At 42.6% G+C, this 23158-nt stretch overlaps 1 protein-coding gene across 9 annotated transcripts in view; it reads left to right on the top strand.

Annotated features, from left to right (window-relative positions):
• Positions 1 to 6: 6 nt before the first annotated feature.
• LOC108239158 (regulating synaptic membrane exocytosis protein 1) overlaps positions 7 to 23158 on the top strand; it is a 101905-nt gene continuing 78753 nt past the window's right edge. For all 9 annotated transcript variants that reach the window (XM_017421687.1, XM_017421689.1, XM_017421688.1 and 6 more), the window contains exons 1-2: positions 7 to 184; positions 4597 to 4671. In XM_017421687.1, the coding sequence (XP_017277176.1) occupies positions 24 to 184; positions 4597 to 4671 (236 nt within the window). In that variant the 5' untranslated portion in view covers positions 7 to 23. The remainder of the gene's footprint in view (positions 185 to 4596; positions 4672 to 23158) is intronic.

Genomic DNA, 23158 nt, shown 5'->3' with positions numbered 1-23158 from the left:
CGAAGGTGGGGGTGGCAGGGAGGATGTTCGCCTCGGTGGGCCCTCGGGGCGGCCCGCGCCCACCCGTGGCCCCGGCCGTCCCGGAACCGGACCTGAGCCATCTGACGGAGGAGGAGAGGGGCATCATCATGGCTGTTCTGGCTCGGCAGCGGGAGGAGGAGGCGAAGGATGAGGCCATGCTAAAGTAAGGGAGGGAAAACACAAACTGTGTGTGTATTAGTGTGTGTGTGTGTTTGTGTGTGTGTGTGTGTGTGTGTGTGTGTGTGTGTGTGTTGGACGGAGACTGGGCCTGGGTGGATGCTGTTCTGAAGAACAGGTCCACCCTCCAGACCTGTGTCACAGATGAAATGTGTCCTCAGGACTTCTGATCTCATGTGTCATCAAAACATGTGAGTGTGTGTGTCCGTCTTGCTGAGTCCTCCTCACTGAACTCAGTGACTCAGGCTGCAGCAGGAGAACACGGGACAGACGTTGAATTCAGCTTCACGTGATGTCCTGTCTTCGGACAGAGGCTCACTGAGGGACACCTGTCATGAAAGGTGTGTGTGTGTGTGTGTGTGTGTAAGGGGTGAAGGGGTGTGTCACTGTGGCCCGTCACTGGCGTTTGTACTCCACATACACAACTTTTCTCTTCATTTCTCTCCTTATCGGCAGCAGCATGTGTTTGGGTCAGCGTGTTCTGCAGCTGAAACATTACTCCTGGTCAGTGTGTGTGTGTGTGTGTGTGTGTGTGTGTGTGTGTGTGTGTGTGTGTTGTGGTTGTAGAAACATTTCTTTTATGGGAGCCGAAACCAGCACCTGCAGGTCAAGTGTGTGTTCTGTAGCTGGAACTATTCTGCACCTCAGCGTGTGTTTTTGTAAGTTCAACATCTCTGCTGGTCAGTGTGTGTGTGTGTGTGTGTGTGCGTGTGTGTGTGTGTGTGTTGTGTAGCTGAAACATTTCTCCTCTGCTCAGGATGGGCTTTGGAGCTGAAATGTTTCTGCAGGTCATTTTGTGTATTTCAGCCTAAAACCCAACACTCTGTTGAGAAAAGTGTGTGTTCTGTAGCTTGAAGCGGTACTCCAGCTCAGTGTCTGTCCTGTAGCCATAACCTTCCTGCACCTGAAGCGTTTTCTCTGCCGGCCAGAGTTTGTTGTGTAACCGGAGAAGTTGCCGACCCGACAGTGAAGCGTTTCTCTGCAGCTCAGCGTGAGACACGCATCTGCTGGTTCCTCAGCCGAAACTATGCCGGATGCTGCAGTGTTCAGCAGAACCTTTAAGTAATGCCTGCTACGGAGAGAAGTGGGAGCAAAAACCCTCCCTGTTGGCTTCTATCTGTGCAGCGTCCATGTGAACAGCTGCTGTTCTCAGCTCTGGGGTGCGGCTGAGCCTTTTCCCAGCCTGATGCGCCGAATGTAGGCCAGAGCTCTCGGGCTGCTGGAGAATCAGTCGGCCTGCAGCCGAGCAGGGGAGGCAAGGTGCCTGTTCGGAACAAAGAGTGACTTACAGGCAGAGCGCGCGCCGCTTCCGCTCAAACACGGCGAAAAGTCTCCGGCTCGACAGCATCCGTGGCCGCCTGCCGGAGCTGGGAGCGGAGAGGGTCTCATCGAGCCCGAGCTCGCCGCACGTTCTCCGCGCAGCGTGCACGCGCAGGGGCGAGCAGATAGAACGACAGAGCGAGCCACCTAAGCGAGGCGCTCCTCCTGCTCTACGTTCCTGTTCTATTTTAAGCCCACAGTTGGACTGATGGCCCAGCACCGGAACGGAAGGTCGATTCATTGCATCTAAAGAAGGAAATGTGCGATCCGTAGCTCCGGCTCTAAGTGGCTCTGCATCACTTTCAGCCGCGCGTTACGGAGCCACGAATGCGGTTGGGCCGTGCTGTGGCAGCTGCATAAAACAGGCCGTGCGTGTCTGAGGCTACACTGGCCTCTGTTTCCCGTCACTGTTGTTTTACACACACACACACACATGCGTCTCTGTAGTAAAGCAGCATGCCTGTTTGTGTGTGTGTGTGATCACAACTGTCTGCGTTAGAAAGATGCTCTGCCGAGGAGCAGAACGGTTGTAACACAAGGAGGCAAAGGATGCTTCTCATGTCCTCCAGCTGTCAATTCGTGCAGCTGTTGGTGGACAATCATGTGGCCAATATGATCTAAATACCTGCTACAAAAAATAGAAACATTAAGTAAAACTACACCGAAATATAGAAAAAAAAACAACAGCTGGGCTTTAGCAGTTTGGGCTGTCTCAGACTCAATGAAAGAACCTGATTGTTCCGTATTTATCAGAAATGAACGTATGGTTCCTTGTGTAGGACTTATTTATATCACGTAAAGCACAGAGCTCTTCTTATATACAGGCTGACAGTCAGTGTCTGTTGTCCCCACCTCGCCATCAGGTTTTGTGTGCTTGGATCCGCACTGGTACATGGATAAACTTCGAGCAGGGCTTGTTAGATGATTGAAACCATCTCTATGTGTTGTTGTTGTTTTTTTTTTTACAGTAAAAGCGTGGCTCCGACGCCTTAAACTACTCATCCCGATGAACGAGTCGACCCGAGCTGTGTTCGGTAGCCGGGTTCTTTTCAGTTCAGGACCTTTCTGAGTGCTCGCTCATATCGAAACCGAACGACCTTGTCGTGAGCGCTAATCGTGAGCAGAGCCGACAGATCTCTGTTGATTGCCCACATTTACCGAAATCGACAGTATCTGCGTCGTCATCAAGTGACCCAGTGTTCGTCAGCTGTGGACCCCGTAGGCGATGGCAGGGATTCTCTCTGTGATCAGACCCGTCGGATCCTGAATCACAGGATCTGATTCACTCTGCCAGTGTGTCAGTAGATAGACGGATCCATGCTAATGTTGTCTGAGGACTGTCATTCAAACCGTAATCCATCTTGATCACTGCAATGACAGAAAATCTGTTCTGTTTGGGAAAACTCACAAAGAAATATGACTGATTGAACAACATTTAAACATAAGATTTTAAACTCCACTTTGGATGCTTAAAAACACGTCCAAAGTAAAGTTAAATCTTTGCTTTGACTGTAGTGGCACAGTGGTACAGTGGTTAGAGCCATCGCCTCCCAGCAAGGAGATTACAGGATCGCTTCCCCACTCGGGGCCTTTCTGCGTGGAGTTTACATGTTCTCCAGTTTCCTCCCACAGACCAAAAAAATGCATGTTAGGTTAAATGGTAACTCTAGATTGTCCCTAGGTGTGAGTGAGAACGTGAATGGTTGTTTGTCTCTTTGTGTCCCTGTGATGGACTGGAGACCTGTCCAGGGTGTCTTCTGCCTCTCGCACAGTGATGGCTGGAGATAGACACCAGCTCCAAAAGGAGAAGTGGGTAAAAGGAAATGGATGGATGGAAATAAGTCAAGCTAAACTTAGCTTGTTTGAACTTCTCCAGCTTGTCTGAACTTATTCTAACTTGACTTAGCTCATCTTAATATAACTTGCATAAGCTTGTCTTAATATCTTAACTTTATTAACTTGTCTTACGCTCTTACTTTTTCCTAACTTGCCCTAGCTCATCTTAACTTGTCCAAACTTGTCTTTACTTTCCTCAGATTATCTTAACATTTTAGTGTGTCCCAACATGTTTAGCTTGTCTGAGCTTGTTTTAAATCTGTCTTAGTTTTTCGTAACTTGTGAACATACTTCTTCTAACTTGTCTTAACTTACCTTAACTCATTTAAACTTAGTTTGTCTTACCTTGTCTCATCTCATCTCAGCTTATTTTAACTTAGCTTGCCTCAGCGTATCATAACTTATCATTACTTGTCTCAGTTCTTGCCTGCTTAACTTAACTTGTCTTACCTGGCCTTATCCTATTTTAACTGGCCTTCGTTTGTCTTTACTTGTCCTAGCGAGTCTTAAGCCATCTTCATTTGTCATAGCAGCTAACGCAAGTTAAGACTTAGCTTGTCTTAACCTATCCTAACCTGTCTTAAGTTGGCATAGATTGTCTTAAATTGGCTTAGATTGTCTTTGTTGAGGCAAAAATAAGGGCCGCAGAGAGACCTGGCTTGTTATCAATTTATTGTAAAAGAAATTTTAACAGGTCTTAGCTTGTCCTAACTGTCGTAGCTTATCTTCATTTGTCCTACTTTGTCGTACTCTTTCTTAACTTGTCTTAACTTAACTTGTCCTGGCTCATCATAATGTTTTAACTTGTCCTAACTTATCGTAACTTGTCTTTACTTTTTTCAGATTATTTTAACTTGTCTTAATGTAAATACCAGGGATGAGACCACTCCAAGTGGTAGGATGTATCTGTCTGAAGGTTGTAAGCGAATGATTTTAAAGGAAGCAAAGCTGGACAGCTGTATTACTAGGACGGCGTTATGATCTGGCAGACACACACTTTCATTGCAATTCTGTTACACCAAATGAAATCACTAAATCGTACATCTCTGAATCTTGTCCTACATGTCTTAGCTTGTTGTGGGTGGTCACGTGTTCTTACGCTGAACTCAGGAGTTTCACCAGTCTGATTTCTTTGACTAAACGCTGTTTGTTGTAAAGGGCACCTGGAGGACGCGAGATTGCAAACGGAAGTCAAACGGCGAAGAGTTAAACTAACTATATGTCTCTGGCTGTGTCTTTCAGAGAAGAGAAACCGATCCAGGCCAGAACAGTGAACCTAGTCGGTCAGAAGAAACCCCCGCCTCAAAATGACGTCCGGTGAGTTCCGATAGATATTCAGCTGCCGCCTCTGAGCCAATCAGTGAGGGGGGATTGTTGGGGATTAAACCCAGCAATCCGAATCTAAGGCATGTTTTCAGGTTTTACCTTCATGTTTTGTTGTGAAATCCACGTTAGTCCCTAAAACGAGTTTATAAAAGAAAAACCAGACCCAAAAGCTGTTAGGAGTGGGATAAACACTGATTCAAACTTTCAGTTTTATGCTGTTTATTTTTAGGAAGCATACCTTAGCTGATCGATTGGGAGCTGCTCTTATTCACCAGCCGAGTGATGCTTCAGCCTGTGAAACGCAGTTAAATGTTGAAGTTGCTGTCCGTCACCTGCCAGAGAGACGGACGATCGGTGTGTTTTAGTCCACCACGGGGATTATTGAGTCATTAAAAACAAGCAGAGTTGTCCTGCTGGATTCAGGATCTCCGTACTCCTCCGCCGCCTGCCTGGTCGGATTTAGGAGCTCCTTCTTTTATGTGTTTTTGACATTTTTTCTCTTCAGCTTTTTCCTGCATGTCACTGGAATTGAAAACAGACTTAAAGGGTGCTAACAGAACAAATGAGTTCCTCAGACTCTGTTCATATCCACAACACTGCCTCTAATGAAAGCTACTTAGTATTTCAGCTGCAATTTCTGCTTTATTGTGTTGTGTCCTCTCAGCTCTTGAGAAATATTCAGAGTGGATGTGATGTGCTGTTTGCTAAAGTGTAGTCATATCTATGGCCGCGTTGACTGAGGGGCCGTCCACAAAGTGAGAAGTTTTGTAAAACTTATTTTTTCTTCAGCCTTGCATTCACACAAAGATAGTGTTTCTGAAACCCCAAAATGGTATTTTTTGGGGAAAAAAACAGGTTCCAGAGTCTTGAAAATCTTAAAAAAATGCAACTTTTTGAAAAACAATACCATCAAAGCACCACTTCTAATCCAACCTGCGACCCGGAGGCATCTTCTTGTTGCGTTTATAGTTCGTTCCACGCCTTATATCCTGTTTGTTGTGTATTTGTGTGGCACTGTTACAGCACCACATTCAGGCCTGGAGTAGTTACTACAGTGTTTTGGGGCGTTGTCATGCAGATGAAGACACTTCTGGAAACAATGCCTTGCTCACGAGGACATTTTTAGAAACGGCGCAAAAAATGTTTTGGAAAACCTGCATTTTCTTGTTGAATTCTGTTTCAATTTTCTTTACATTTGCCTACTTTAAACCCACAGATTTAAATGAAAGTTAGAATTCTGAAAAACGTGTGTGTGCAGAAACTTCCCTTCACTCGTTCGCCGCTCGTTAGAGGTAACTAACCGAATGATGGTTGTCCAAACACAAACGTCACCGCGCTAACACCGTTTAACAAGGCGACGACACGACGAGCTAAAACTTCTTAAGCTTCCTTAAAGCCGCCGTCTCCGCTCCAGGAGGGGGTTGCGTTGCATTGCAGCGCTGTCACTGTGCACCATCTGCCTTCAACTTCTCGTTTTTGTTTTCAGTGAAATGCTCACACGCTTTTGAACGTCTCTGTTCTGATATTTGTCCGACTCCTTTGAGCTTCGTTGCTCTTTTCCTCTCGCTCTTCTTTGTCAGGGGACTGCGCGCAGTCTTGGCAAACAACAGAGACGCCGCTGCCCCCAGACGTCCTGGTCACGCATTGCCGTCACAAGAAACATTTATGCGGTTCATTACAACCGGAGCCGCCTATGAATAGGTCTGTGTGTCATCAAGAGAAATCCGCGTAGACTATTTGTTTGTAGGCGACTATGTTGACTTATCGTTGCAGCCCTACTTCAGAGCAAAGGTTCAGCTGACAGATATTGGAAGAGCAGGGTGATGATGCTTTGCGTTTAAAACTCTCAGCGTAACCGTGGTGATAGATAACCGATCAATGACGGAACATAACTGGAACTCGACTGCTCTTGGCATCTTTGCGTCACGACGTGGCCTTCAGTTTTTCATGCGTGTTGTCGGCCTCTCGGTGCTGAGCTACAACAGACCGAGCTGCTGTCAGCGTCAAGGAGTGTGTTTGATTCTGTCTTATTCAGGAACCTCAAACAAGAAAAAAACAAATGATTTCACACACACAAAAAAAAAAGTTCAGGCAAAGTTACTCATCTCCTCTGCCTTTGCATCATAGATGACATTTTCAGGCTCAGAGTGTCAGAGAGAAGGAAGGACTGTGGGACAAGTCTACACTCTGTTTGCAGTGACCTCTGCAGGCAGCAGTCTGCGTTATTCTGCTGCACAGTGGTCAAAGGAAAAAGCTTGTGTTGGCTCTGTGTGGAGCATATGTCTGTGTATGTCTGTGATTCGATCAGATTGAAGCGGGATTAGTAACCTAAAGGCCTAGCATCCATTGAAGGAATGCATATTATCTGCCGCCTTTCGTGCTTTTAACGAGAAAGGATGGAGTTATAGCTGTTTATAGCTGTAGACTCTCAGCTACTACCACACCAAATTGTAGCTCAAAAGCTCTACAGTTGACTGAAGTGAAGCCCTTTATGTGTTAGCTAATGCCAATTAGCTGTGGTGGCCATCTTGAATCGGGTTGACTCCAAAAGTTAACCAGATGTAGATGTACATCCAGTGATTACTTTGTGAGAGTTTCAATCAAATCCATCCAGTGGTTCATGAGATATTTCACCAATAGACAAACAGGGTTGATGCCAAGAGTCAATGCCAAAGTTTGAAGCAAAAACATTGCACAATGTCTAATGTTCAAAATTTTTGCTTGGGGGTCAGTCCCAGCTACTGGCAAGGCAAAATGTAACTCAGCGTCTGTAAAACCGACTGCCCTGTTGCCATTTTTGCATTTGCAAAGATTGATTTGCTGTGGAGGCCATCTTCAGTTGGGTTGACTCCAGAAGTTAATCACTTGTAGATGTCAACCCAGTGATTACCCTCTGAAAGTTTTATTATAATCTGTTCAGTGGGTCTCGAGATATTTTGCTAATATCAGGACGAACAAACACTTGCAGAAACAACCTGGAGCTAATCTGCTGCTCTGATGAATCCCACACTGTAGGTTCTGTTAAAGGTATTTATAACCCCTGTGCATTTTTGGGGCAGCGTTCCTCACGTTATTCCAAAGAAACAGAATATTTAGTCCGAGTTTCCGCTGTCGGGCCACGGAACTTCGAAGGAGGTAAGAAGCAGATCTCTCGCCAGCCGCGGCAAATCGACAGCACCGATCAGCTCCTCCGTGGATGCGCGTGATGCTTGGGCTGTATTAATAAATCGAGCGCAACAAAAGCAAACACCTCCGGCCTCCCCCTCCCGAGTGTGTTGGCCGTGACGAAGTGTGAAGGGCCCTTTCTGGAGAAAGTGTTGAGTTTTTTTTTTTTCTTTTTCTTTGTGGGTTTCTGTAGAAACAGTGGAACATGGCGGGCTGTGAAAACGAGAAGCCTGCACCGCTGTGGACTTGAAAGGGACACAGAAGTGGTGAAGAGCAAACGATGGATCGTGTTTCCACCCAGTAATACGCTGTTAAAACTGTTGTTTTTATTATTGCATAACAAATTTTGTCAGTAGACCTGGTGTTAAACTCTGTTAGTGGGGGAAAGCAAGCATGTTGGAGGAAGGTGCTGCTTCATATAGGGTTTGGCTGTATTGGCCTTTGATCAGGTGATCCTACTTTATTTATAGGTGGAACTCTTGGGGAGGCAGGTGAGCTGATTGCGGATGGGCGCAAACAAGGGAGGCTGAAGGAAGCAATAGCTGAGACGCAGCCACAAACCGAGAACATATTCAACACAGAGAGGTATTTCCGTAAAACAAAGAGGCATCGCGAAACGATTTCGAACGCAGTCGCAAATCAACTCAAACTACGAAACAAAACCTGAGCTCCCCGGGATCAGGACACCGTGAAACCCGGGTGCTGCCAGTCCTCACCTGACGACCAGAGTTCAGGCGCCGCCGCCGAGCTGCTGACTGAGCCGAGGGAGGGCTAAACTTTTAATAAGATCAGGAGTTGGTGAAGTTTTTCAGTCTATAGACGAGTGGGCATTCTTTTAGTCGCAGCTGATCGCCAAACACGGGGTCTAAAAAGACACATTTTAAATACTTACTGTGATGTTATTAATTAACATTTTATTTGAAATTAGGTGTCCTTGAAGTCTTGTTTTCATAAAACCGGAGAAACTGCAAACATTATGTAGATTTTTAGAAACTGTAAATGAGCAGTGGAGTCATTTTAACACACTATCTATACTTGTACCATTCCTGCTGTAGTAATATTTGAAGATACTGTGATCAGATGTTAGAACCCTTTAGATCAAATAGAAAAATTCAGACTTTAAAAGAGTTCCAAGGTCCGTTCTTCCATCCCTGCCTCTTGTTCCCTCTTAGTTTCTGTAAAAGGCGACATGGTTGTACTAAAGGATGTTTACGCCTCGTATATGATTGGCCAGGTGTCCCCTGACTGCAGGAAACCATGGCGATGGCCCAGCGGCCCTGCGGTAACCTCAGTGAGCCTCGGGATTGGCGAGGAGTCACTTCCTCACTTCCTTCAGGGACTGGCTGCGGTCCTGGTCTTCCCACGAGTCTCCGGGAGGAACCCGCCAAACTCTCACTTGCGCTCCTATGTGTTTGCTGCATTTCCAGCTTTAGTTTGTCCAAACGACTCAAAACTGTGCTTCAAATGTATTATAATTAAAGCAACATTTTTCTGATGGTTTTAGGCAGAAAAGCATGCTGCTGGTTCTGATTTAAGGTTCGAAATGTACACATAATTTACGAACCCTGTCTATTTAAACAGGAGTATTTCCTCTACTAGTATCTTTTCTTTTTGTCTGAACTGAATTTTTCTGTCTTTGTAAGTTTATTTGTGAGTAAAATATGAGATGAAACAAACTTTAATCTAATAACAGACATTCAGCTATCAATAAAGCTGTACTTGAATGTTGGTTAGTTATTATTTTTAATATGAACATCTACATCTGAATAACTTCTGGAGTTCATCCAAGTCAGGATGGCTGCCACGGCGAAACAAACGCAGCATATGCAGACATAGTTATAAGTCAGTCATTTTTACAGATATCCAGCTAATCTTTGGAGTGGTAGTAGCTGAGCATTGTCCTGAACGCATACTTCAAGCTCAGCACATTGGAGCCAACCCTGTTTGTCTGTTGGCAAAATATCTCATGAACCACGGGACAGCTTTCAATGAAACTTTCTGAAAAGAATCATTTGACGTACATCCCCATCTAATTAGTTTCTGGAGTTAATCCAATTCAAGATGGTCGCCACAGCCAAACAATCCTGGCAAACACAGAAAAAGTAATAACTCAGTCAATTTCACAAGCGTTGAGCTACAATTGGTGTGACAGGAGCTGAAACCGTCCCCAAAATTTACACTCTGAGCACTAACTGCGTGTGTAACGTTCCCATTAGCTACTAGAATCAGCTGTTTGTTAGCAAAACGTCTCATAGGTCAAGAAAAGAGTTTTAGTGAAGCTTTCAGAATGTAATCACATCTTCAGCAAGTCAGCTTTTGGTCTCAACCTAATTCAAGATGGATGCCACAGGCAACTAACCTTAGAGAGCACAAAAATGGCTACAACTCAGCCAGTTTTACAGCTACTGTGATAAAATTTGGTTCGGTAGTAGCTAGGAGTCACTCACAACACGTACTTTAGGCGCTAACAGATCAGGCGAGATCTCGCGAAATCACGCAGAAGGTTGCCATTTCTCATCACAAAATGATTTCAGCCTGAAACTCTGGGCTGAAATATGTAATCCTTCCGTGGATGCTAGGCCTTTAATTAGCAGTACGTATCTTTAACCCCTCAGGTTTGCTGATGAGGACAGAAGTGGAGCTTATAAGTGGCTCACTCCCAGACAACCCTGACCCTTGTTTTTTCTTCTTTTTCTTTTTTTTTCAATTCACCTTGGGGAGAAAACTGATGCTAGAGCACCGCAGAGATAATGAACTGGATATCAACAAACAGAACATGTTCTGGCTGAACTGAAACTGTTCTGAGTGGATTTACTGTACTCGGTAAATGTGTGGGTCTGCGGTAATTAATGTGTGAATACCTGTGTGTTTGTGAGGAGGTATATTTGGCTTGGTGTGTGTGTGTGTGTGTGCGCAAGTGGTTTGTGCTTCCTGGCTGTGTGTGGCGTTGCCAGGCCATATGGAGCTCTGTCTGGGGAGCACACTACCCACTTAGCTCTGCTGTTGGCTCTGGTACTCGCTCCATCTGTCCCTTCTCTCTGTCTCCCATCTCTTCATCCATCGCCTCGTCTTCTCCTCTCATTTCTCAAAGCTCGGTTTCATCTCGCTCTCCCTCGCGCCGCACCGCTCCGCTTCCTGTTTTCTCCTACCTGAAGCGCTTCTGTTTGGACAGGGGCTTGCATGTGATTGGTGATAAAGTCATGTGTGACGCAGCCAAGCGCCCTTCCTGTCATTCTTCTCCTTCTTGTTTGCCATCGTCCGCTGCGCCGGTGGATTTTGACCGATGATGAGGCGCAGACGTTGGCTAGCACCTTCAGGCCCTGGACTGATCTATTTATCCAGGGGCCAGAGTGGGAACTGGGGTCCAATAATTACTTAAATGTCTACTGAACAATTGACCTTCAGTGAGAATCTTGTGTCTATTTTGGGCATTAAACTGTCCTCTGAACTTCTTAGCACACACCATTTAGCTACAGTACGCTGGGTGACTTCATAGAAAGCATAGAAAGATTTTAACACAGAATTATTAGTTCTATCATAGTTCACTGAAAACGAATGTCACCTCAGGAGTGGTTGTAAGAGAACTGAGCAGCTGCCGTTGTGCCACGAACCTCAGCTTCAAGTTAACAAGGCTGAGTGATGGTGTGGCGTGCAGCTTTCTTGGCTGTGTAGGATGCTGGGACATCTACCATTATCAGTCCGCTGCTTCAACCTCACCCTGCCCTTTAAAGTGAGTAGAAAAGCATTGAGCCCCCTCCAATAGAACGTCTGAAAACAGTAGTTTCCACGTTCATCTCCAACATGTCAGGGTTCCGCTTCAACACAAAGAACTGCTTTAGTCCTTTACCTACCCTAACAATTATTTATAGGTTATCTTTTCTTTGTAATTTTGCATTCAGGTAATAAGAAATCTTTATAAACCTTCATCCCAGATGGTTCCCTTCTTGTTTGGAGTGAACCTGCTCTGTTGTGGATCTAAACCAACCAGTAACCAGCTAACAAACTGAGTTAGGAGCCATCTTCTACAGTTACTGGTGTGTAAGAACAAAAACATAGGAGGTACGTTCTCTAAAGGTTATCGTAACTGACCAGAATTTCTTGTGGTCTGAAATACTACTTAACAAGACTTTTTGCGTAATGTACAGAAATTACTTGAGGAGAAACTATGACCTGTTTCAAACACTAATCGAGAGGTTTTTGCTGTGAGGTCAGGAAGAACGTCTCTGAAGTGAGCCACCATGACTTTAACCTCCAAATATGCACATCGGTGTGCCGGTTTGTGAAGCCCAAACACCACTGGAGTCCAGCAGAGTACCAATGTGAGCACGGGTCTGGTATTTTTCTAAAAGTGCAACACGATAATGTCTGTCGACTGCATGGTGTGTTTGTGCTTTGCTCAGAGTTTAACTTTGTTTCCATCTCTGCAAAAAAACAACAACAAAAAAACAAAAAAAGATCCCTCTCTGCCTCATTTGCTTCTGTTTGACATTGTGTTAACTGCCTCCTTTACCAGTGAGAGGAAAAGTAGAATTTAAAGACCAAATGTAAAATATAAAGCCCTGTTCAGACTAGGCACTAACATGCATTCTGGTTGGTTCTGTCACAAACGGACATCTTTAGGTACGATTGATCACACCCGGCATTAATCGGATCGTAGTTACCCGTTCTATGTATAAAACATTTCTGGAAAAGCAGCTCTACATTCAATCACCTGAACTATATTGTTAGTTTGATATCAGCGTATTTCAAAGTCACTTGAAACACACTTTTGTGGAGCTATTTACACAACTTATAACAGGCTTTATTATGTAACCCAACAGATGTGATCTGAGAGAAGTATAGGAGCTTAAAATAATTTGTGACTTCACAGAGCTCCGTGTCAAATGCAAAGATACTGATGATTTTAGCCGGTGAAACTCCACCGCAGTAAAACATCCAACAGCGACTGTAGCCGTCGGCTGTTTTCTACACGGATTCTCCGTGAACGCAACAGAACAAAACATCAGTGAACATTAGTGACATTTGTTCTGGGCTTGGAGCAGCACTTTTTGCTGTACCGTAACCAGAGCGGGTCCAAAAACAACAAGAACAAGCCTAAACCGAAAGGGAAACGCCCCACGCATTGTCTTGTTATTCCTGTGATTGATGAAATCCCGACAAAAAAAAGGGCATTTTTGTTGAGAGGGGTTCTAACGCTGAACAGTTCCTTAAATTTTTAGCCCAGAAACAAAAGTATTTTGAAAATATTTCTAAAGATGGTTGTTTAATCATCTTAAATTAGCCTGCAGCAGAGACTGGATTTCATTTTATTTTTTTTAATAAGTGCATCCAGAAAATAACTTGGCTGCTTGTGGGAAGTCTCATCAAATCAGCTGATGGTCCTACATTATGACTCAGGACAGATTGTGTTCAGACAACCAGTGTAGTCTTCTTCTTCTTCTTCTTCTTCTTGCGTTTACATTTCGCACCCAGCGTCCGAGCTTTATGTGAGTTTTCCACGCCTTGTTTCCTGTTTTTGATGTCTTTTCATTGCCGTGTTACCTCGCCTGACATAGTTACTACGGTATTTTGGGTGGTTGTCTGCATTTCCATGTGGATTAGGACGGCGCTGTGTTTACAAGAACATTTTTAGAAACGACAAATAAAAATAGTTCTGGAAAAACTGCATTTCCATGTCGTCAAGGTCTGAGTCAAGACATGTCGGTGGTGTGTAAATGGTGTCTAAAACGGAGATCTTTGGGTCTTATCGCTGATGCTATCATAGTTCATAATGAGGTTTACGGTCTTTTATAACAAAAGCTCTTTCTTCGACGTGCTTTGCTTGCTGGTTTTACAGATGGCGACGGAGAAAAGGTTGTGAGGAAAACAATAAATTACATCTCGAAGACAAAGTTCCTGATCGCCCGACGAAGAGCGTTTAAAAGAATTTAGAGTATTGGAGAAAGAGGAGTGAGAAATAGAGAGAAGAGGCGAGGATGAGGAGTGAGTGGGTGGAAAGGCAGTCAGAGACGTACACTTAGTGAAAGAGGATGGGGGGGGTGAGAAGAGTAGAGGAGGGAAGCTAAAAGTACACGACGAGATGCTTTGGTTAGCTGAGAATCTTACTGTTGTGTATTAAATTACTGCTGTCAGTCGAGCATGAGTCATCATTCTAATGGGGTTCCCCCGAAACTCGCATCTGCTCGACTTCTTTTTTTTTTTTTTTTTTTCTGCAAAAACTTCCACAGCTTCGCTTTCAGAACCATCAGAATCCCTACATCGGTAACTGGCAGGTCCAACCAGAACCCGGGCCAGAACACGGAGAGAGAGTGTGATGCGAGGAGGAGATAGGACTGAGGGATGGAGGCCGTGGGGGAGGTGAGAGTACACCCAGGCAGCCTCAGCATGGTGGGATCTTTGACAGAAAAAAAACAGGGAGGGGAAGGATGGAGGAGGAAGAGCCGAGCTTTGGCACAGGCCGAGGAAGATTTCTGCATGTTCCTGCACCCATATGGTGAGCAGTCAGGACACAGCGCTGCACGTACGTGCACAAACCGAGAGCTGATATGGCTATTTGTTCTGTTCTTCATCATGTTTATGCCAAGTCAGATTAAATTACAAGGATTTTTATTAGGATCAAGTCTTTTTGGTTCTTATTTTACTGGACAGGAAAGTCAGGAACCACAAAACTCAGGCAGCATCATTATTACGAATAATCAGACTTGATTGTGACAATCATTCAGGATAAATAGCATTTTATATACATGTAATCAATTAAAGAACTACACATTACCTGCCGCCTTTTGTGCCAGAGTTTTTGATTAAGCTCGTCTTATGTACAGAGAGTTATAATTTTGGTCAAATCTTGTAAATAATGTTTCTCGTGATTGTTTGTGTACCGAAAAACATCAGAAGTGGCAGAAAGTAGCTCGACAATGACAACTTTGCAGAGCTTTTTGGGATGGAGAAGTCTGACGTATTTGCTGCGTTGGCTTGTATCTCCATCAATATTGTTTCCTGACAAATGTCTAACTTGTTGTTTTTCTTTTATTTTTTTGCGTTTACTCATATTTACGCCTAAGCGTCTTCTCCGAGATTCTACGCATGTCTGATTCTGCTATATTTGTTTACCTACACAAACTATGGCCACGCCAATGTGGGTCAGTTACGTGACTCAAGCTTCCATGTGTTTTGTTTTGCAGATATAGCTGAGTGCTTTGTTTACCTTGAGTGTGGACCCGCAATTCAGAACTGCATATCAGTATATCTGCACCATTTGATACGCCTCGGAAAAATTTTGTTTTGTTTGACTTCATAGTTCGCAACGAGTACCTTTAAGTCCTGTTGGACACTGATTACACTTCAGATTAGATGAATAAAACACAACAATAAGACTTTTTTTTGTTTTACAGTGAAGTTATCAGTTGATAAAACCTACTTTACTGTACATAACCTGCTACTTCAGAGTCTCTCCACGACCAAGGGTGATTTGTTTTTCTGTCTCTGTTTTTGGGAGAGTGATTGTCTGTGTACTGTAAGTAAAAAGAAAACTTGTACCGAACCATTGCCCCTAAAACTGAGGTAATTGTAATGCAGTTTTAAGACATTTTTAACTGTGCAACATAGAAGTTGTTTATTCCATGTTTGTGCCCATGTTTTTCATCAAAAATTTCCATCGGCCTGTAAAGGTGATAAACTGTTTTCTGCAAATAAGAAGGTGTTAAAAGGAGAGGAGGAGGATGATCTTTATATATCTGTACACACACACGAACAGTGAGACCCAGCGAATCGGTGTTCATCAGGGGACAGAAGTGCCGTTAAAACTCAAGAGAGGAAACGAGTGAGAAAAAGTTGGACTCTTTAATTTCTTAATGGCTGCGAGGTGATTTTCTGTGACACCGGCTCATTGTTATTTGATTCATGTCTGCCTTGCTTTTTTGAATATCGATCCCGGAACCGAAGCCGGAGCGGTGACTCATACTTGGCCAAATAGTCCTGAGTCACTCCAGGAAGAGAGCCGGGAGCTGGCTGCCGTTTCAGACCTGATGTTCAGGACTGAGAGAGGTTGGATCTCCAGTCACATCGAAGGACTGACACATTTTAGCTCTTATTTTAACTCTCAGGTCAAATGGGGGGTGTCTTTAATGCATTGATGCATTGGAGCTTTTTAAATGTTGCTTTAAGCTTAAATGAAATAGACAACCCCTGGCAGGGAAAGGCCCAAAACTCTTCAGTTTGTGGAGAAATAAATAAATTGGGGGTGTGAGAACGAGTGGACACGCAGTAATGAGTCTTGGCTCCAACCTGAGAATTCAAAGGAGACATTAGTTAACATTGTACTGTTTTATTTTTAACATTGCGTCTCTTGTAAAATCCCCAAAAAACAAACAAAAAGCAATGAAGGGTTCCATTAAGAAGGAGTTCTTACTGTGAACTGAAGATTTACATTTATTTGGTTCTAAAATGTACATCACAGAGCCAAATTTAAAAAAAAGTTTAATTAATAACCGTCTAGTGGTCCATGAGATATTTTACTAACAGGCAAAGAGAGTTGACTGCACATGGCACTCAGATTATGTGTTGGGAATCAGTTTCAGCGTTTAGCACATCAACTTTTAGGTCAATATCTGTAAAATTGACTGAGATGTAGCTATCTTTGTGTGTTTTTAAGGCCTGTCGACTGTGCCAGCCATTTTGAATCAGGATGACTACAAAAGTTAACTAGTTGTAGTCATACACAGACTGATTCATTTCTGCAAGTTTCATTAAAATTGAGGGTTTTGTTTTTGGTAACAGTCAGACGCACAAACAAAAAGGGTTCCAGCCCACATCGTAGAATTGTTGGTAAAGATTTGCAATATTTTTTGAGCCTTCTAAAATGTTTTTTTTTTGAAGATTTTATCCTTCTTAAAAAAAAACTAACATTTATTCTCAGTGCTTTTTCTTATGATCCTTAAATCATTCATTTTACATGCACATTACTAAATTTAGAGTTTTTAGGCTGGGCTAATTCCAGAAGTGAGAGTGTGAATGGTTGCTTGTCTCGTTTGTCTCTATGTGTCCCTGTGATAGACTGGTCCAGGGTGTCCCCTGCCTTTCGCACAGTGACTGCTGGATGTAGGCACCAGCAGTCACTGTGGTCCAGAAAGGAGAAGTGGGTAAAGAAGATGGATGGATGGATGGTTGACTTGGTGATTCATTCAAGTAAATTAGTGTATGTAGTGGTGTGCGGGGCACGTGGATTGGTTGTTGCGGCCGCGTGGTGAGGTGTCTTAAGGACGTGACCTAGGCATGACGCCAGTATGGCCAGTTCTGCCTCAAATTCCCAATGATCAAACCTTGGGATGTGAAGGAGCAGAAACTTTACCGAAACTTTCCCAAAACTTTACATGGGAGGTTAAGCTGGAGAATTTTGGAAATATTCAAAATTGGTACTTGTCCATGTGAATTATGGGGGAAAAAATGGAAATTGGGGATCATTTGAACACACTGTATCATATCCAAGCAAGAACAGAAACATTTAGCTTTGTCAAGGCCATATAATGCTATAGAAGAAAATGGGTTTGACCCAAAAGTTATGAAAGTGGCAAATTTATTGACACAACAACAGGGTTTTTAGAGGACAATACATTTCGAACATGTTTATATATTTTTTTGTAATCTTTTTTAAGTTTACGTACGCATCTCTGAACAAAAAATATCCATATTTATTTCTTTTTTTCTCATTGTGTTTACATAAAAACGACAAAAAACCTGTAAATTGCATATCACAAAAATCATTGGAATGTCTACATTTATTTGCAGAAAATGTCAAATTTCCTTCACACAGCTCTAAACAAAACTATTTACATGTTATTTAAGCATTGTTTTGGGGTTTTATTTTGTCATTTTATCAGCATAGAAATGAAACAAATTTAAGTGAATTGCATTAACAAGAAAACTATTTACAGCTCTGAGCTAAACTTTTTCCTTGTTACTACTTACATCTGTCCCTACGTGTCCAGGTGACATAGTTTATCATTTCTTTAGGTTGTGGTACCTCTCATTGTATGGTACAGCATTGAAATCTGGTTGTTTAACTCAAGATTTCGCTAAAATGTAGTTTCCCATTATATTTTTTAAAGTCTCTGTTAAGGACCAACCCTCAATTCTTTCAATGCAAGGTTTATTCCCATTTATTCCAATAAGTATCTATGATTTCCCATGGAAAGTTTCCAACTTTGAGAATTCCCAGAACTCTGCAACCACACCAGTTGACCTGGGCCTCACATCCTGGATATGCTGCCACTCACAATAATAAACCTCTACAACCTCAGTGCAGAAATTTTGCGGATTCTCCAAACCATTGTTGACCTACCATGCTCTGTGAAACACAACAACGAGCCTTCTGTGTTCTTATGATGCACATGGATGCATCTGGATGATTTTTTTTAACGTCACAGTGGCATCATCATCCATTGTGAAAAGTGGGAGGGAATGAAGCAGAGTAGGGATGAGTAGATGAGTGATTCTTTTGCAGTTTCAACGCAATTTTTTTTCTTTGTTTTTTTTACTTTGAGAACACATTTAGATTTGTAATATTAAAAGCAAAGTAATGAAAATGATTCTCAGCTCGTCACAAAACATGTATAACCTTTATCAAATAAGTCTGTCACCCACAATATGAAGGGACTTTAATCAGCAACACAAATGATTGTATTTTCTAAGAACAATAAAAAAACTTGATTTGATTACCTCTGGAAGCTAAATGATTACGCCGCAGAATAAATAATTAGCCTTTAAGTATTGGGGTGTGTTTTTTCTTGTGTTGCAGAGTGTAATCCACCATGTTCTAAACTTTGTTTTCCTTGTGCGCCGGGGGTCAAAGTTCAGAGCTTCTTAAAGCTGCGCCGATTATTATGAGATTGTTTTATGTAAATGCGGATTTCTGCTTTTAATCACGGATGTTTTGGTTGAAAAGCACACGCGGCGCACACATCCCCACAAACAATGCGCTTGTTTTCAAGTAAGCGAAGACTCTTTGTGTGGGTTGGTGTGTGTGTGTGTGTGTGTGTGTGTGTGTGTGTGTGTGTGTGTGAGAAAGTGAAGAATTGGGTTGACTTTGCTTTAACCTTGAGCCTGCCTCTGAATATAGATACTTTTCTTAATGAGCTCCACTTCTGTTTGTGTTTGTGCATTTCTTTCTGATGTTTCCCTTCATGTGTTTCCTTATTCTCTCTCCATATCCTGTTCTCATTACAATTTTCCCATCTATACCAGCTCCATCTATACCAGAGGTGGGTAATTAGTTTTCCCAAAGGGACTGCAGAACTGGGACTGTTGCAGACAGCTGGACCAACAGGCTAAAGTCATTTCTCCCAAACAAACATGCAAGCTTTATAAGAAGCCATAAATATGTTTTTTGTTAGGTGCTATGGGTATGAAAAAAACGGAACCACCTTTACGCCTTATACTTCACGTCTACAGTGAAAATGTAATCATACCCATTGAACTTTTCCACATTTTGTCACATTACAACCACAAACTTCAAAGTATTTTACTGGGATTTTATACAATTGGCCAGCACATGTTGTGAAGTGGAAGGAATGTTATATATACTTTTCATATATTTTTACAAAAAAATCCGATTTAGGTCTGGCAGACCTCCGAGCCTCCGCCCCATCTCAAGTCTTTTGCAGCCTCTAAGTTTTTCTTCCTGTATTCAGCTCCATCCATCTTCCCATCAACTCTGACCAGCTTCCCTCTCCTTTTTGAAGAAAATGATCCCCACAGCATGATGCTGCCACCGCCATGTTTCACAATAGTAATGGTATGTTCAGGGTGATGTACAATGTTAGTTTTCCCACACAAACAGTGTTTTTTTTTATTAAGGCCAAAAAGTCTCAAATGAGCAGAGCACCTACTTCCACATATTTGCTCTGTCCCTACATGGGGCGTGGCAGACTACAAACGGGACTTCTTCTGGTTTTCTTTCAGCAGTGGCTTTCTTCTTGCCACTCTTCCATAAAGGTCAGATTTGTGGAGAACATGACTAATGGTTGTCCTGTGGACAGATCCTTCCATCCGAGGTGTGGATCTCTGCAGCTCCTCCAGGACTGTAGGATTCCTGGCTGCTTCTCAGATTAATGCTCTCTTGCCCGACCTGTCAGTTTAGGTGAACGGCCATGTCCTGGTAGGTTTGCAGCCGTGCCATACTCCTTCTATTTTCAGATGATGGATTGTTTGGAATATTGTTTTTATAACCTAACAATGCAACAACTTTATCCATGACCTGTTTGGTGTATTCCTTGGTTGTCATGAGGCTGTTTGATCACCAGTCTTCTGTAACAAACCTCTTCTGAGAAAAGCAGAATTTATACTGAGATTAAATTACACACAGGTAGACTTTGTTTACCAACTAGGTGACCTCTGAAGGCAACTGGTTGCTCTGGATTTTAATTAAGGAAATCAGAATAAAGAGGGCTGGATACAAATGGATGCCACACTTTAAATAACTTTTATTTGTAAATAAAAAAAAAAACATGTTCAATTTTACTTCCGCTTCACAATTATGCACTACTTTGTGTTGGTCTATCACATAAAGTCCCGGTAAAATCAGTGAAATACTTTGATGTACAAAATACAAAATGTGGAGAAGGTCAAATGGTATATAGACATTTCCTGGGCTCCGTATAAAGGTAGATTAAAGGGCTTCTGAGCACACCTTCTCATGTGTGGAATGTTCTCCTCTATGAAAGAGGAATAAAAGTACGGCAATGATGCTGACTTAAAGTGATCTGCTAGTAGTGGATCAGACTGCAGCTCAGTGACTTTAAACTGAACATGACTGGGTGAATTATCCACAATACATGTGAGGGAGAAGGATGCCATGTGCACTTCGCTGAAATCTTCCAAAGTTCTTGAAAATTCATCATGCAGTGCCACCAGCATAGATGAGCACCAGTGAAGATGATCAGCTGATAGCGTGGCTACTTTCAGTGTTAGGTGTGAAAGTCTTACCCTCCAAATGGTTTGAAAGGAACAACAACTTTCTCATGAAAGCCTTCACCAGTCAGTTTGTCCCATTTCAGTTCCATCTTGTCCAGACACACAGTTACCTTCTTGAACAAACTATTCCTGGTAGGCATCCCTTTCAGTGACTGCGTTGTTACCAGTTCCTCTGTGGGCTCCAAGATTTTTTTTTTTCCTTCATATCTCTCGTACAAAGATGAGCAATTGAGTCATGTCACAGACATCACTGCTCTAGAGACTAGGCAAAAATCTCAACATTGTCAATTCCTTTTTTTCAACCGTTCCTCCAGGTTCTCTGTAAGATCCTCCATCCTTCTTGTATTGGTTTGTGTGAAAAGGGACACATGCTGAAACGCTTCTTTTTTTTTCAGGGCATGTAAGTACAGCAAAGTCCACCAAACCCTCTTTGGTGAACTCCCCATCAGTCAAGAAATTAACGTTTTTAGCTATATTTGTGAGATACCACAAACAAGGTCTCGACTGTGCCATCCCTAAATGTGCTATTGAAACAACAAAAAACAAAACTTGTTGCGTTAGTTTCTTGTTGTTTCAGTAGCAGAGCTTCTGATGAAGTTTGCTGGTTTTTGGTCAAATTCATGTATTTCTCTGTGTGTTTAGTCCGATATTTTCAAAACACTGACCTGTTCTCCACAAACCGAGCTAACATTTAGAAGTCCACTTGTTAAGCACTCAATATTTTGTATAAATCTTTCTTTTTTTAGCATGTGCTGCCATTGCTGTGGGTTACATCTCTAGTAATTTCTTTGAGTGACCTCATTTCCGTTGACCAGCCATGGCCCGGACAGGGACAGCTAACAGGCTGGATGTGGCCCACAGTCCAGGAAATGCTCAGATATGATCGGTACAGTTCCCAACATTGCCACTTTTTCACTCATGTCAGAGGATTTAATGGTTTGTTTGTGGTCAGCTGATTTGCAGAGGGGCACTTAATGTACTTCCTGTTCCTGCCAGGTTTTACTACTTCTGTATTGTGCCCTGCATTAGCCTATCTGTAGTTAAACACAAAGAAAGATTGTTAAGTAGGGCTGAGCTACAATAATATCTTCCAAAACAACATGTTTGGCTCCAGTCTCAGATGTAGCTTTGTTAAGTGGTTGTACAGCAGGTTAGCCCACTTTTAGCAGACATTTTAGTTTGTCATGGCTTGCCATCTTGAAACGGCTCTAATCTCTAAACTAAAGAGGTTCATGTGAACAGCGGTTGGTTTCAAATTACATTAATTACGTGGCATTATGTGATCATTTACGAGAGCAGATAGCAGCATTATTAGCTAGTTGTAGCACTTTCGGTGCTACAGCTAGCCTGGGGCAGGTATGTCGTAATGTTTCTGCCAGAATATCCGTGTACTGCAAAAGTGATGGTGATTTTGTGTGTACAAGGATTGTGAAGATTAACCGATTTGTACAGATTCACAAATGTGTTCATGCATGATGCAACTTCATTAGAGGAGCAGCACGACCCAATCCAGCTTTAGGATTAAATCTAGATGTATCAGGCTATTACATCTTTGAACCAGTTAAATTTCACCCTTAAATGATTAACTGAAAAGTCTATATCAACCAAAAAAATATTAGAATGGTTAAAAAAGTGTAGTTATGTGCATTTAAAAAAAATGGATCCACTCTCAGGAAACAGTTCTTCTGGCTACATTTTCTGCTGTTTAGCAGTCTTGTTTTCTCATTAGTGACACCTAGTGGCCAGTAAGAGGACTACAGCAGCGCAGGTATAAACAGGAACAAACAGAAAGAAAATGCTAACTTATGTTTTGTTATTTATATTATTTAAAAAAAACATTACTGACGTTTATGAAAAAGTGGAACACACATCTGCTGCTGGTCAGGTTTTATGAAGGTGTTTTGCAATAAAAAAAAGACATTTAATCGTATTGTGATTAAAGCCTGAACTGCATTGTGACTAAAGCTGAACTGTATTGTGATTAGGGGGTGTGTTGTATTGCATCGTATCAGGGTTTGCTGCTCATTTATCTTTAATGAATCATATTGTTGGGAGTGTATCGACCTACGTACCGAATCGGCCACACGACAGGTAAATATGAAAATACTTTAATGAATCAATGAACCTGATCAGAGAATGAGCCCAAGGAAGAACCTTCATGTATGTATTACATATAGACCATGTGGTTTTTTTCAGTCTAGAAGCGCCAAAAATGATTTAGGATTCAAACCACCCAACATCAGCTTTATCACCTCTGAGATAACAACGAGAGACATATTGGACATGATAAAAACATTAACATTCATGCAATTAACCAACACAGCATCTTCAGCTTGGTTTAGCCCCC

This window comes from Kryptolebias marmoratus, linkage group LG22 (assembly GCF_001649575.2).
Source record: "Kryptolebias marmoratus isolate JLee-2015 linkage group LG22, ASM164957v2, whole genome shotgun sequence".
NCBI classification, from domain to species: Eukaryota; Metazoa; Chordata; class Actinopteri; order Cyprinodontiformes; family Rivulidae; genus Kryptolebias; species Kryptolebias marmoratus.
The sequence above is the reverse complement of the archived record's forward strand: the minus strand, read 5'-3'. Positions and strand labels throughout refer to the sequence as shown.